The following is a 13,348-nucleotide window of genomic DNA, read 5'->3' as shown; positions in this document are numbered from 1 at the left end:
TCACTACATCATCAAGGTAGATTTCAGACTAAGTTGGAGTACAGTTGAACACTTACATGCAGCAATCTGGAGCACACTGATACCTTACATTGCAAACTTGCTGTCAGGCTGCTTTACACACACTAGTTAGCAACTAACTCATTCATCAGAACAGGAGGCAACCCAGGGCTCTTAGCTTACCCTCTTAGTGCTCACATGCTCTGCACCTACTTGGATGCTCACCACATCTATCTGCCTTTTTTGCACATTGCCACATCATTCAGTATTTCTCTCATCTCCTACTTTAGTAAACGCATGTGGCCAGACAGCTTGCCATAGCTGACAGCTGTGGTCAGTCAAATGATGGGAGGGGTGGGGTGGACACATCACTTTATGGCACTGTGCTACATCAATATCACTCTTCCAGTATATGCCAGGAACCTGCATGGCGAGTGCACTGTGTATGTTTCAGCCAAATGGCTATGTTTCAAATCTAAACGGAAGAATCATGGTTGTCCTTCCGATTCAGTTAATGAGGTGGTCCCTGGCAGTCCTAAAACAATGACAAGATGTTATGCTATCCAGGCATTTGGGAAAAGATGCTGCCTGTCGACCATGCCTGAAAACACAGAATTAGTTTTCACATGTAAGCCACTGACTCAGAATTCTACCTCATCTCTTCTTTCCATTCTTCTACTGTTACTACATTATTAGATGGTCCATCTTATATTCATATTATAGAAGTGAAAAATTCCTGCAATCATTTGGAAGGAAATCTAAAGCTAATGTTTTCAGTCTCTACCTCAAACTACCCACTTTATCTTTCTTACTAAAACATTTTGAGATTAAACCACTCTCTACAACCTTGGTGTGATATCTGACCCCAAGATGAGTCTCTGACCTTTTAGTCGCACCATCACTAAGGCCACTGATTTCCACCTCTTTAGCATTGCCCAACCTTGACCTGTCTCAGCTCATCTGCCACTGAAATCCTCATTCATGTCTTTGTTACAGCTTGATGTAACTATTGCAACAGATTCCTGGTTGGTGTCTCAAACTCTATCCTCTGAAAACACAAGGTAATCAAAACTCCGCTTTTTCCTTAAATCACACCACGTTCCTTTCATCTATCAGCCCTGTGCTTGCTGACATACATTTGTACTCAGTCAAGCAACATCTTGATTTTGAAATTCTCGTCCTTCTTGTCAAATCACCATATATCCTGCCCCAACTCTAATCTCCTCCAGTACCACAACTCTCTGGGATATCTGTCTCTAACTCATAACACCTGAGCATTGCTGGTTTTAATTGCTCCACTAACAGCAGCCAAGATGCCCTGGTCCTAAGTTCAAGAATATTCTCCCTATACCTTTCTGCCTCTGCACCTCACATCCTTTAAGAAACTCCTCAAAGCTTACCTCTTTGACCAACCATTTGGTCGTCTTAAATAATACTTCTGTGTCTGTCATAGTTTGGTTCAGAGCAGCATAATGATACTCCTTGTGATGTTTTCTTGTATATGTTTACAAATAATAAAATGTTCTGTATTGTGCCTTGAAGTGGGTCGTGCATTCACAAAACCAAAATCATTCAAAAAATCCTGGTATTAATAAATTATTTAACATCAGATTACTGATCAAAGGGCTACAATAGCAATTTCCAAGGGATCAACATCTCAACCAGAGTTTCATAGGAACTCAGGAACAAAGTAGGCCATTCAGCCTGTCAAGCCTTCCCCCACCATTCAATGCATCGTGACTGATCAAACACCTCAATGACTTACCTTCTCTATCCCAATAATGCTGTCCACCACTGGTAGTCAGAAGTCTTTGCCTTAAACATAATCAAAGACTGAGGTTCAATAGTTCTCATTAAAACACTACCCAAAGTTCACAACCCAATAAGCCAAAATAATTCTCTTTTTAAATTGTGCATCCTGTTTTGAGACTATTAACTACATCTATCCAGTATATCCCTTTTTGTATTTTCTAAGCTTCAATGAGATCACATCTGATTCTTTGAAACTCAAGAGAATACAGAATCGTTTGCCCGATCTCTCTTCATAAGACAGTGCTGCCATCCTCGAAGCAAGTCTGGTGAAATTTGCTGCGTTTCCTCTATGACAGTAATATCTTTCCTGAGACAAGGAGACCAAAACTGCACACAGTACTCTGTTCTAACCAAGCCTTTATACAAGTGAAGCAAGATTCACCACTGTTGTACTCAAATTTTCTTGCACTAAAGGCTAACATTCCATTAACTTTCCCAATAACTTGCTGCACTGGCATGCTAACCTTCAGCTGCATATCAAAAAAATACCTTCAGTCACTTTGTACATCTACACTTTCCAACCTCTTACCATTCAAGTGATACTCGGTACATCTGTTTCTCCAACTACAAATATTTCCACAATAAATTCCATCTGCCATGTTCTTACCCAATTACTAAGCCTGATAATACTTCTGATGCTACTTCACATCTTCCTCACAAGATGCAATTTCCGCTTAGCGTTACATCACCTTGGAAATATTACATTGATCCCCACACCTCCTAAGTCTTGATACTTTTCTGTACTTTTGACTGTGGCCCGAAATAAGACAGATTACAAGATGATTTTAAACATCAAAGATTAAGGAAAGGACAATTGAACTGCTGTTTGGTCATGCAGTAGGGTGCTGGAGCCAGAGGGTCTGTCTGAAGGGAATCTAAGCTGACAACAAGAAGCTGATTGCTCTGCGAAATGATGACCAGTTGTAAATGATAAAGACTTTCTGCCTGTGAACACCATGTGATTGGTTCCCATGTAGCTGAACAGTTTGCAGACATGAATATTTGGTGAGAAGACATCAGACCTCCAAAAAAAAAGGAAAGGTGCTGTTCCTTTCTCTGAAGTAAAAAATACTGAAAGCCTGAAGAAGACCAGTTTTTTCCCTTCATCAGCTACTGCAGACTGTGGCTTTTAACTAATAAGTGTGAACCCATTACCTTGTGCCTCCTGCAAGCAAGTGAAAGTACAGAACCTGAAAAAACATGATCAAAAAGCATCAGGAGCTAAGCTGAAAGGATCATTTCAGTAAAACTATGAATGAGGATCTTTCCCAGTCTTTCCCTCTGCCCAAAACATTGAGTCTCTAGCTGCCTGTATATGTGTGTAGAGGGAATTTTAAAAGTGGGTTAGAGATTTATCCAGTAGAGTTATATACCAATGGCTCATAATTGCTCATCCTCAGTAGAATCTACTTATTTGTAATAAATCATAATTCTTGTCAAGTACAGAAACAAAGTCCCTGCTTTCTGCTAACCTGGATCTAAAAAGGTAAATCAGGGATTTGTGTGCAGTTTTGTTAAATCTTTAACTTTGTAATAATTGCAGGAAATGCAGGGTTTGATTTCCAATTCATTGTAACAATTACGAACAACTGGGATCCAAGAACTGATCATTGCAGTACCCCACTAGACACAGCTTGCTTTTTGCGAGAATAGTCTGTTTATTTCTACTTTGTTTTTCTAACTTCTTTGTGAGTTGCCTATTATTCTAGACTCTGCAAAGAAAAAAATTCCAAGAACCATTCAAACAATTATAAACCTTCTGGTATTGCAGAACTCATTCTCTTCTCTTGAGTTGTTATAGTTAATGTAATTTTCTAGTAAATTCACAAGTTCCCCTTAGGCTGTAGTAAGCAGTAAAATTATCACAGTTTACACGCAATTTGAAAATCACTGTCTTGCCTAATCCCGTTCTGCAATCAAGCTAAATGATATGCCAAGAGCATTAAATTGGAAAATGTAACCTGAGTGCATAAAGGCAAAGTGGCTCCTTCCCAAATATGCTTAATTATCTTCTTTATGTGAAAAACTCTTAACATCTTCGGTGTTAGCTCCAGTGCAATGTACAGTCTTACTGGCATATACTCTATCTGGAGTTACTTGAGGTTTGAGATCAGACAGATCATTTTTCAAGTATAATTTCCTGTTTGGCAATTGTAAGGTTCTTTCCATTATTATTTATTTACCTTGTCACCAATAAATCAAAGTAACAGCTGGTGTGCGCTTTCTAACTTTAAATTTGTGACAATCAATCACCACAAAACTGAGGTTCGTTTAACACAAAAAAGTGACCCCAACACAGAGACTGATCTTGGAGGGCAATTACTCCAGATTAATTGATCCCTAGAACTCAAAACAAAATAAGTTGATTTAAATTGCACCCTGCACAAGAACTGTCTTGAAAGAAAACAGGATTCCTCAATGCATTCTTTGCAAAACAATATACAATGAAGGATACAATGACTTCACAAAATGCATGTGAATACAAATTGTAAGAACACTTTACTGAAGATACAATGTTAAAGTTCACATGACAGTGATCCTGGAACTATATGATACTTTTGTAAATTCACAGCATTCAGAAATAGGACACTATAATGAATGGGTGATCTGTGAGATCATGTGAAAACATCTTTACTTAACTCTATTTCAGAGCTTTTACCCATTTTCAACAGGTTTGCAAAGTAATTGCAATCAGCAAAGTCTGACATCATAGCGTACTAAAGGTGGAATCCTACCATTCTTTAGCTAAGTGTGACTCATCAACTTCTGCGGATGATTCTCATTATGAGGTTCAGTGAGTTTTCTTACTTTATCTTACCAAACTCCACAATTTGATTTTTGATGCCTCACAGCAAGAATCGCATCCTATCTCCACCCCATTTTGTCATGCATTTTCCAAGGAAGAACTCGCCACTGAGTGGAAGACCTCCCTAAGACCAGCAAACCTTGGGACAAGCCATCTTTCAAAGCCTACTGCACACCTACAGGAATCCTGCTATCGGTAAGCTGTGCTGCTTGGCTTTGACAGGCATTAGGAGAGACAGTCGACAAGGGGGAGCTGGTAACTTGTTTCTTGGAGGGGGAATCTGGAGATTCTTGTAGACACGGAGGTGGACAGGAGTCAGCAGAGTAAACTATACCATGGTTAGCCTGGTCAAATATTGCCACTAAATCAGTGCCATCTTTAGAGTGAGGAAGACTGAACTGGTGTTGAGAAAGGTGGTCAATGATCTCCCCCACTCTGCCAAGCTAGTAATATTTTGTAGTATTCTTCTTTCTGCTGCCTCATCTCTGACACCCCTCTGTTACATGCAACACCTTCCCTCCACCCCCATCCTCCAACATCATTAACCCTGCATGCTGCCTCCTCAGTCCTTTGGAAAACCTCAACACCTTTTCCCTATGTGCACCATTCCGAAAAGCCTTGCCATCCATTTGCATCTTACTCATTCACTCTGTCTATGTCAATACAGGAGAAGACATCTCATAACAGGGCTTGGCAATGCCACCAGGGTGGAATGGGGACTTGGTTGTCTGATGGCTGCACCAATTGCCAGTAAGGGACTGCAAGGCAAGCATACTGGGACATGCCAGTAGTTACCCAGGTGAATGTGCAAGTGAGAAGTCTTTGTGGATTGTTTTGTAAAAGTCATGCAATGGGTTCCTTGCCCATGCAGTTCCTAAACCCAATGCAGCCGTAAGCTGCTGGTTATCAGTGTGCTGTGCTAGACCAGTTTAACCCTGCACAGTGCCAATGAATTGGAGGATGTCAGGATGGTAGCATTGCTTCCCTGAAAATGAGTGTCAGTGTCTGTGGTGGAAGGGTATGTGCGACTGATGCTGACTGACTGTGCTCTCCTCTCCAGTCTGTCCATGGCCAACATGAGACAAGCAGTGAGTTGAACTGGCTAGGTACTAGCACTGGTTTCCATGTTAAGCTTTGCTGATTTTTAAGGCGTGTTTGGTAAGATTGCTACCCAGAGTGAAGTAGGCTGTTACCAAGCAATGAAAAGCAGCGACTGGGAACTTGCCACTCCCTGGTGAGAATTTCAGCACGCTGTTACAAGCAAAGGAGTGGGGGATATTGCAGCAAGACAATCTTACCCAAAAAACTCTTCATCTTGCCATAGTCTACAACCTTCAGAATGTGGAAAGAGTCCACTCTTAAACGTGACCTTCCTGGGTCTGAAGCCACATACTGAGTTCAATGAACATTTGGAAATTCAACAAGTTGGCCTATACAGGAAATATCTTCTTATAATTTAAAATGAAAGAAAAATGTACCTTTTATCAGCTACAGACACCTATTTCAAGATCTGTTGCTCCTAGGTGATCCAATGGACATGTATGCAAATCTACAAAAATATTATTTAGGATTCCCATTTGTATAAAATTTATTGGAAGAAGAGTATAACATTGAAATGGAAAATAAAGTAAGAAAATCATCTATCATTACTTTGTGAGTTTCTGTTTAAAATGGATGTATGCAGTGTGTTGAGAAATGCTTAAATGAACAGGTATGAACAGTTTTCCATAACAACCACATAATAAAGCATAGTCTGATGATTCACTTAAGTTACCAGTAAGAATGGAGTACAACAGTTACCCGTGTTAGTATGGCATCACCACAAACTGTGCAACGGTTTATTTTAGTTTTGATTCAATCGCAGGAAATGCGCTGACAATAAGGCCAGCTTTTTGTCACCCATTCCTAATTGTTTAAGAGAAGCATTAGTGGCCCACCTTTTGAATACAGCTGGGTGGTTTGCTAATCCATTTCAGGGGATAGTTGATAATCAATCATATTCCTGGGTCTAGAGTCACAAATTGGCCAGACCAGGGAACTGTTAATACTCCCTGCAAATTGCACAGTAATCCAAAAGTGCCCAAGCACAAGTTAGCTTCTTTAAATCACAGCACATGCATTGCTTGCAGAAAGTAATATAAAAAGGGACTACACACTGAAATAAATCACCTGCAATAGAAGACAAATTATACTGTGTGTTGGTAAAGATGGCAGATTACCTTTTTTCGAAGGATATCAACAAAACCAAAGGATTTTTACAATAATCTGGTAGCTCTATGGCTGTCATTTTTGATATCAATTTTTAACATTCTAGAACTATAAACTGAAATTTAAAATTTCCAGCTGCCATGGTGGGATTTGAACTCACTTTTAATAGCATAACTAACATGATACTTACCCCCATCCTGGAGAATGTGTACTGAGTTCATTTGCCATTAATGTTATATCAGAATGGACAGGCCAGCATAAAATCACTGGTTTGCGCAGTTAACATTGCCTTAACACTAAAAACTATCCTGAGATGCTGCTTCAAAGACAACTGAAGAACTGTGTTTAATGAGGTTTAGGATCTGAAAGGAATAATCAAGCTGTGTTAATTAATTTGTACTGTCCTGCAGTACAAGCTATAAAAATAATAATTCACATTGTAGTGTCATTTGCAGTGAAACAAAGCTGCAGGCTGTACAGACTTTCCAGCTGCCAACAGGGGGCATCACAGAGACAATGTGTTTCAGTGTCCAATGCTGTGTTAACTGGAAAACCGAAGTCCTCTTTGGCCACATGCTCACCTATGTGTGCAATTCAACTGGAGCAGCAGAACACCACTAGTGCATATCAAAATGATCACTCTTTCTTCTGACAAGGACATCCATACCAGTCTCTGAATGTTCCTGCCAAATCAGACAGCCACAGTAATAGATCAACAATCCACAGGACTAAAGGAAAACTTTCACATTTTGATTTACCCAAGTGAATGGCGATGGACCAGCATCAAAGTCACAAAGCAGAAGAAAACACACACCTCCAGCAGACATCTGTTTGATAGGTGACTAAATACTGAAATAAGTACAAGAAATAGTTATGATACAAAACATGGAAATTTTCTCTGAAGTGACTTAGGTGACCTAACCTTGAGTGACTCATTCCAGAAGTAAAAGGTGGCAATCAAGCCAATTAGTTTGAATATAGCATAAAAATGAATATATGTTCATCTATTAAAGGTACTTCTTTAGCTTAGGCGAGGAGAGGAAAGTGTTCTTTGGTGAAAAGACACTCATTAAATACTACTCATTCCTGTCACTCAGCCAATTTTGTATTCATGTGTCTATTGTCCATTATTCCATACACTGTAACTCTGTCCACAAGTCTATTGTGGGCCACATTATCAAATGCTTTTTGAAATCCACATACATCACATTATTAGCACTGCGCCACATCAGCCCTTTGATACCTCAAAAAAAAGCAAACAAGTTAGTTAAACACAATTTTCCCCCAGCAAATCTTTTCTGGCTTTCCTTAAGTATTCACCCAAGTGATGTTAATTTGGGCCTGAACTATCCTTTCTAGAAGTGGCACGGTTGCTCAGTGGTTAGCACTGCTGCCTCACAGTGCCATGGACTTAGGTTTGATTCCATCCTCAGGCGACTGTCTGTGTGGAGTTTGCACATTCTCTCAGTGTCTGTGTGGGTTTCCTCCAGTTGCTCCCACAGACCAAAGATGTGCAGGTTATGTCAATTGGCCACAATAAGTTACTCTGTAATGTCCAGGGATATGCAAGCTAGGTAGATTAGCCATGGTAAAAGTAGGGTTACAGGATGCTGGGTCTGGGTGGGATGCTCTTCAGAGGGTCGGTGTGGGCTCAATGAGTCTAATAGCTTGCTTCCACACTGCAAGGGTTCTTTGATTCTCTGGCAATGAGGTTAATCTAAAAGGCTGGTAGTTCCAGGACTGCTATTCACACAACATCTTTTTAACATTTTGGTCAGTCTGTGCTATAACCAAGTTTAGAAACAGGGAGACAAAGAGGGGAGAGATAATGGGAACTGCAGATGCTGGAGATTCCAAGATAATAAAATGTGAGGCTAGATGAACACAGCAGGCCAAGCAGCATCTCAGGAGCACAAAAGACAAAGAGGGGAGTTGGGTGTTTGCCATGTTTTGATATACAGTACTGTCTGGACAGTTCTCTCCCCTATTGCTGACAGCAGCTTTCCTCTTGTTGAAGAAGTGAGCTTCCCATCCCACTCTGAGGTGAGCACTCATTCCACATTCACTGGGCTGGAATGAGAACTCCATCCGGACTTTGCAAAAATATCTGTCACCATTAATGGACAGAGGAACAGAACTAACGTGTCAAGGCCAGTACGGCTCTTCAGAGCCCAGTGTGGAGAAGTCATAAAGGACTGGAAATGTTAACTCTGCTTCTCTCGCCACAGATACTGCCAGACCTGCTGGATTTCTCCAGCATCTGTATTTTTTTCCCATTTGTCGAAAAAAATCCGTTAACAGTCGATATTAACATTTACTTACGAGCTTCACTGCCTATTCTACAAAAAAAGTGCTGAAAACGTATCATTGTATTTGCATGCCGCAAAGCTACACTCCTGGAATCTATTTGGAAAGGACGAAACAGCATCCTGGATTATTTTAGCGGAGATGATAAGGGCTGGGATGTTCCCCGCACTTAGACCAGAAACAAAAGCCTATTTCCAAAGCAGTGACAGCCAGCTGCAGTACACATCCCGGATTCTCATTCACATTAGATCGGAACGTCTCGTTAATTTTCTAAAAAAAATCCGACTTTTCTCACGAATAGACACGCTGTTTTACGATGCAGAACGGATAGTAAAACAAAATCCGTGAAGGCACGCTCTGGGCAAATATGTCATTAGCTTCTCACAAACTAGTCAGCTGTAGCGCTGAACAAGCAAAGGGTTTTGTTCATTTGTTTAAAATCTGCTTAAAGTCGGCATGTGACTCTCGATCAGAATCTAACGTGCGTAAGTAGAATTCGAAGTGAACGAGGCAAAGGGGAGGGAGGCACTGTGACGCGGCGGTGCACAGCGCTGGCCGGGAGCTAGGGAAAGGCCGGCCAGTTCCACCTTCACCCCCAGCTCCAGGACTCCAGCACCTCCCCTTCCCAACCGCACAGAAACAGCATATCCTACCAACAAACCCTAAAAACAAGTTCGTCACAGTACTTTCAAAATAAACAACAATAAAAAAGTCTCCGTCAAAGAGTTTGTTTCCAGACAAAAGGGTAATGTTTCACCTTGGGATGAACTTAGCTTCGTCCCCCAACCTTTGCTGGAACTCATCCCACTCAGGCTCAGCGCACAGATCCGCCAAGTCGCTCATCTCTGAAACTTCTTGAAATCCTTCGGTGAACTCGTGGAAGTTGATGGAGCCGTCCCTGTTCGAGTCCAGTTTGCGGAAGATCGTGTCGATGTGGGACTCGTTTACTTGTAGCTCCCGACAGACTGTCAGAAACTCTTCATACTCAATCTGACCAGAATGGTTAATGTCACAGGCGTGGAAAAGTGCGCGCAGCCTCCGCTCCTTTTCTCCCATCCGGACATAGAGAAGGGGCGGGCGGGGGAAATAAGATTTAAAAAGACACAGAATCCAACCAGCTGAGTTCCCACCCACTCAACACCTCCCTTGATGCATAGGATGCGGTGAGACTGTGACCATCCTGTAAGGAACTCCCCCTCGCATTCCTGCACCTCTGCTCATTTTTTTTTGTTTTGGTTGCGAATCCGATTTGCCAGGCAAAGCAGCTGAGATTAAAGCAGGTTGAAGCACTTTGATGGAGTTGGTTGCGGGATGGAGGGGTTTTTTGGTATTGCTCGCCGGGTCTCCCTCCTGAGTCAGGCAGCTCCCAGAGGGGTCGATGTCCCTGACCAAGAGCTCACGTCAGTGTCTCTCTCCCTTCCCAGAGCGGGAACGGGCAGCCCGCCCTTACGTCAGCCTCACAACCGGACCTACCTCTCCAATTTATTGGTTTAAGGTTGATGTGTGCTCTTCTCTCTCTCTCTCTCTCTCTGTCTGCGTGCGGTGCCCACGTAATTGACCCAAGAGGTGGAGGTGTTGCATGAAACGGGACAGCTGAATGACTGGGAGCAGAACTGCGGGGCGTTCCCAGGCATTCAGAAAGCAACAGCGTCACTTCACTCTGAACAGTCTTCTCTGGACCCACAGAGGACACTTTATTCTGTAAATCAAAAATGTTCAGGGGATGTTTCCCACTATCAAAGTTGGCTGAACATTATTATTATAGAGGTGATAATGGGAACTGCAGCTGCTGGAGAATCCAAGATAACAAAGTGTAGAGCTGGATGAACACAGCAGGCCAAGCAGCATCTCAGGAGCACAAAAGCTGACGTTTCGGGCCTAGACCCTTCATCAGAGAGGGTCTGATGAAGGGTCTAGGCTCGAAACGTCAGCTTTTGTGCTCCTGAGATGCTGCTTGGCCTGCTGTGTTCATCCAGCTCTACACTTTGTTATCTATTATTGTTATAGAGGCAGGAAGAATCCTGCGGTGCACTGGTAGTATCCCTGCCTGTGAGTTATATAGGCTTGGGTTCAAGTCCTATCTGTGCCAGAAGGAAACTATTCAGTTACGGCCTCGCAGCTTTTAGAGGGAAAAACTGCTTAGGTCTTAGAGGGATTGATTTTTTTTGCTAGGAAGGTCGGAAACAGCAGTCCAGACCACTTTAGAGTCTCAACCAAATGCCTATGGGCAATCCAAAAATGTACCCAAAATTTCACAGAGGCAATCACCAAATTGATAGGAAAGATAATTAACAGTCAGGAATAGAGGTGGGCCAACTAAAATGTTTATGACCTGCCAGCCATTCCAGAGACAACCCTTCCTGCAGAATGTTCAGCTGTTTCAAGGAGCCTGAAGTTTGCCAGGTGAGGAACTGTAATTGGGCTGGAGGCTAAAGTTAAAGTCCACAGGATGAAGCAAAGTGATTAAGTTCAGCAACACTTGAAACACCTTGACACAAGCTCAGGAATCCCATTTTTAGATCACGCATGCTCATTAAATGCCAACTCACCACATTTTGGTGCCCCTTCTCTATGAAGTTGTTCACAAGCAAGCATTACTCACCTTCCAGTCCCCAGCTGCGTATCATTGGTGTGCAGTACACAAGCTTTCCTCCTGGAACAATGTTGATCAGTGACTGGAGGCGATGCTTGAGATCAGGAAGTTAGGGATACATGGTTTAGGGAGTCTGGCCACGGGAGGGAGGCAGGTCAGGAAGGAAAGGAAGGTCCTTGTGTTTGGATGTTGGGAACATGTGAAAGCCGAGGAGTGCAGATGTCAAGCAAGGATGGTGTGAGAAAGGATGAAGTAAATGTATGGTGGAATCCTAGTGATTGAACTGAGGAAACTGGGCAGCAGAGAGAACAGTGACAGGGGAAGTTGGATGCTTTGGTTTGTCAAAGTTATCTTTCAGTAGCTTATAACCTCATGGTGGGGGAGAGGGTTCACAGAAATGGGGAAAACAAGTGATGCGGACTGCAGGAAAGGTCAGGACATGGGTGCAAATGGGTACAGTGAGAGAGAGGGCTCAGTGATGGGTCAAGGGTAACAGGGAGAATAATTGTCCTGTTGAATGAGTCAAGGCTGATAGGAGATTTTGCTGGGTGACTGGAGAAGAATAGAAGGTGGTGGAACCATGTCTGAAAGGTAATACATACCACTATAGTACTCTCAACAATGAAGTGGGAGTAGGGTCATTTCAGGTGGATAAAGTTAAAGCTGAACGTAACTGGCTGACTAAAGAAGCATTAATAATCATGAGTGAACTTAGTAAGAACTATGCAACCAGCAGCATGATGAAAGCAAACAAATACATGATTAAAGTGGAATGAAATATATATTTACAACTGCATTACATATATATGTGACTAAATCCCTGTGTACCATTACTGCCCTTATAATGTCTTAATCTTTCCTTTCTGAACATATCGCCCTGAAGTCCTCAACTGAGTTGGAGGCAGTTCCCAGACTGCTACACCTATTTGTTTGGGATGATCATAGTAGCTGTCCTTTGGTGGTCCAAGCCCTAGAGAGCTCCAGCCTGCAGTAGGCTCTAGCTTACTGCACTGTTACAGGTGCATCCTCATTGGCCTCAACTGCTGAAACAATGGGGTCACTGGCAGAGCGGAGGTTGAAAGACACAGCCAGAGTCTCCAGGAGTTATTTAAGTCAACATATGGCCTCCGGTATTTTTGCCTGATATTCCCCTGTCTGTCTCTGTGTTACTTATCTCTTACAGCCAAATCCAAAAGTTCATCAGTTGTAAGAGGATCAGCTGGAACCTCAGGCCTCCAAATGTCAGAGACCTCAATGCACACATGCTCTGTCAGCAGTGGGCACATGTTTTTGATGTGCTCACCATGTTTGCATTGATGGAGGGTGTGGGGGATGCTGTGACTATACTTCCTGTTTATCCTCGGAGCCATCATCATTACAGGTTGTGCTTAAAGGTGAATGCTGTGTCTACTGCGCAATCTTGCTGCTGAACCTGTAGCAAAGAACAAAAAGAATTAGCTGATGGTTATGCAAAATCTTTTTTCTCAACAATGCTTGAGGCCTCAGTCCTCTATGTCCATTAAGTCACAGAAGACTGGAGGCATCCTCAATGGATTGCTGCAAGCCTCTGTGTCTGCATCTGTGTGGGCTCAGTCCTGTTCCATTCCCACAATTTCCCAGTTCCC

The 13,348-nt window shown here is 42.4% G+C and overlaps 1 protein-coding gene across 1 annotated transcript in view; it reads right to left on the bottom strand.

Moving 5' to 3' along the window:
• Positions 1 to 10,615, bottom strand: part of rasef (RAS and EF-hand domain containing) — a 60,779-nt gene extending 50,164 nt beyond the window's left edge. The window contains exon 1 of the mRNA XM_048525300.2: positions 9,888 to 10,615. Coding sequence (XP_048381257.1) covers positions 9,888 to 10,186 — 299 coding nt within the window. The 5' untranslated portion in view covers positions 10,187 to 10,615. The remainder of the gene's footprint in view (positions 1 to 9,887) is intronic.
• Positions 10,616 to 13,348: the final 2,733 nt, after the last annotated feature.

This window comes from Stegostoma tigrinum, chromosome 3, assembly GCF_030684315.1.
Source record: "Stegostoma tigrinum isolate sSteTig4 chromosome 3, sSteTig4.hap1, whole genome shotgun sequence".
Taxonomy (NCBI): domain Eukaryota; kingdom Metazoa; phylum Chordata; class Chondrichthyes; order Orectolobiformes; family Stegostomatidae; genus Stegostoma; species Stegostoma tigrinum.
This window is presented reverse-complemented; position numbering and strand designations above follow the sequence as displayed.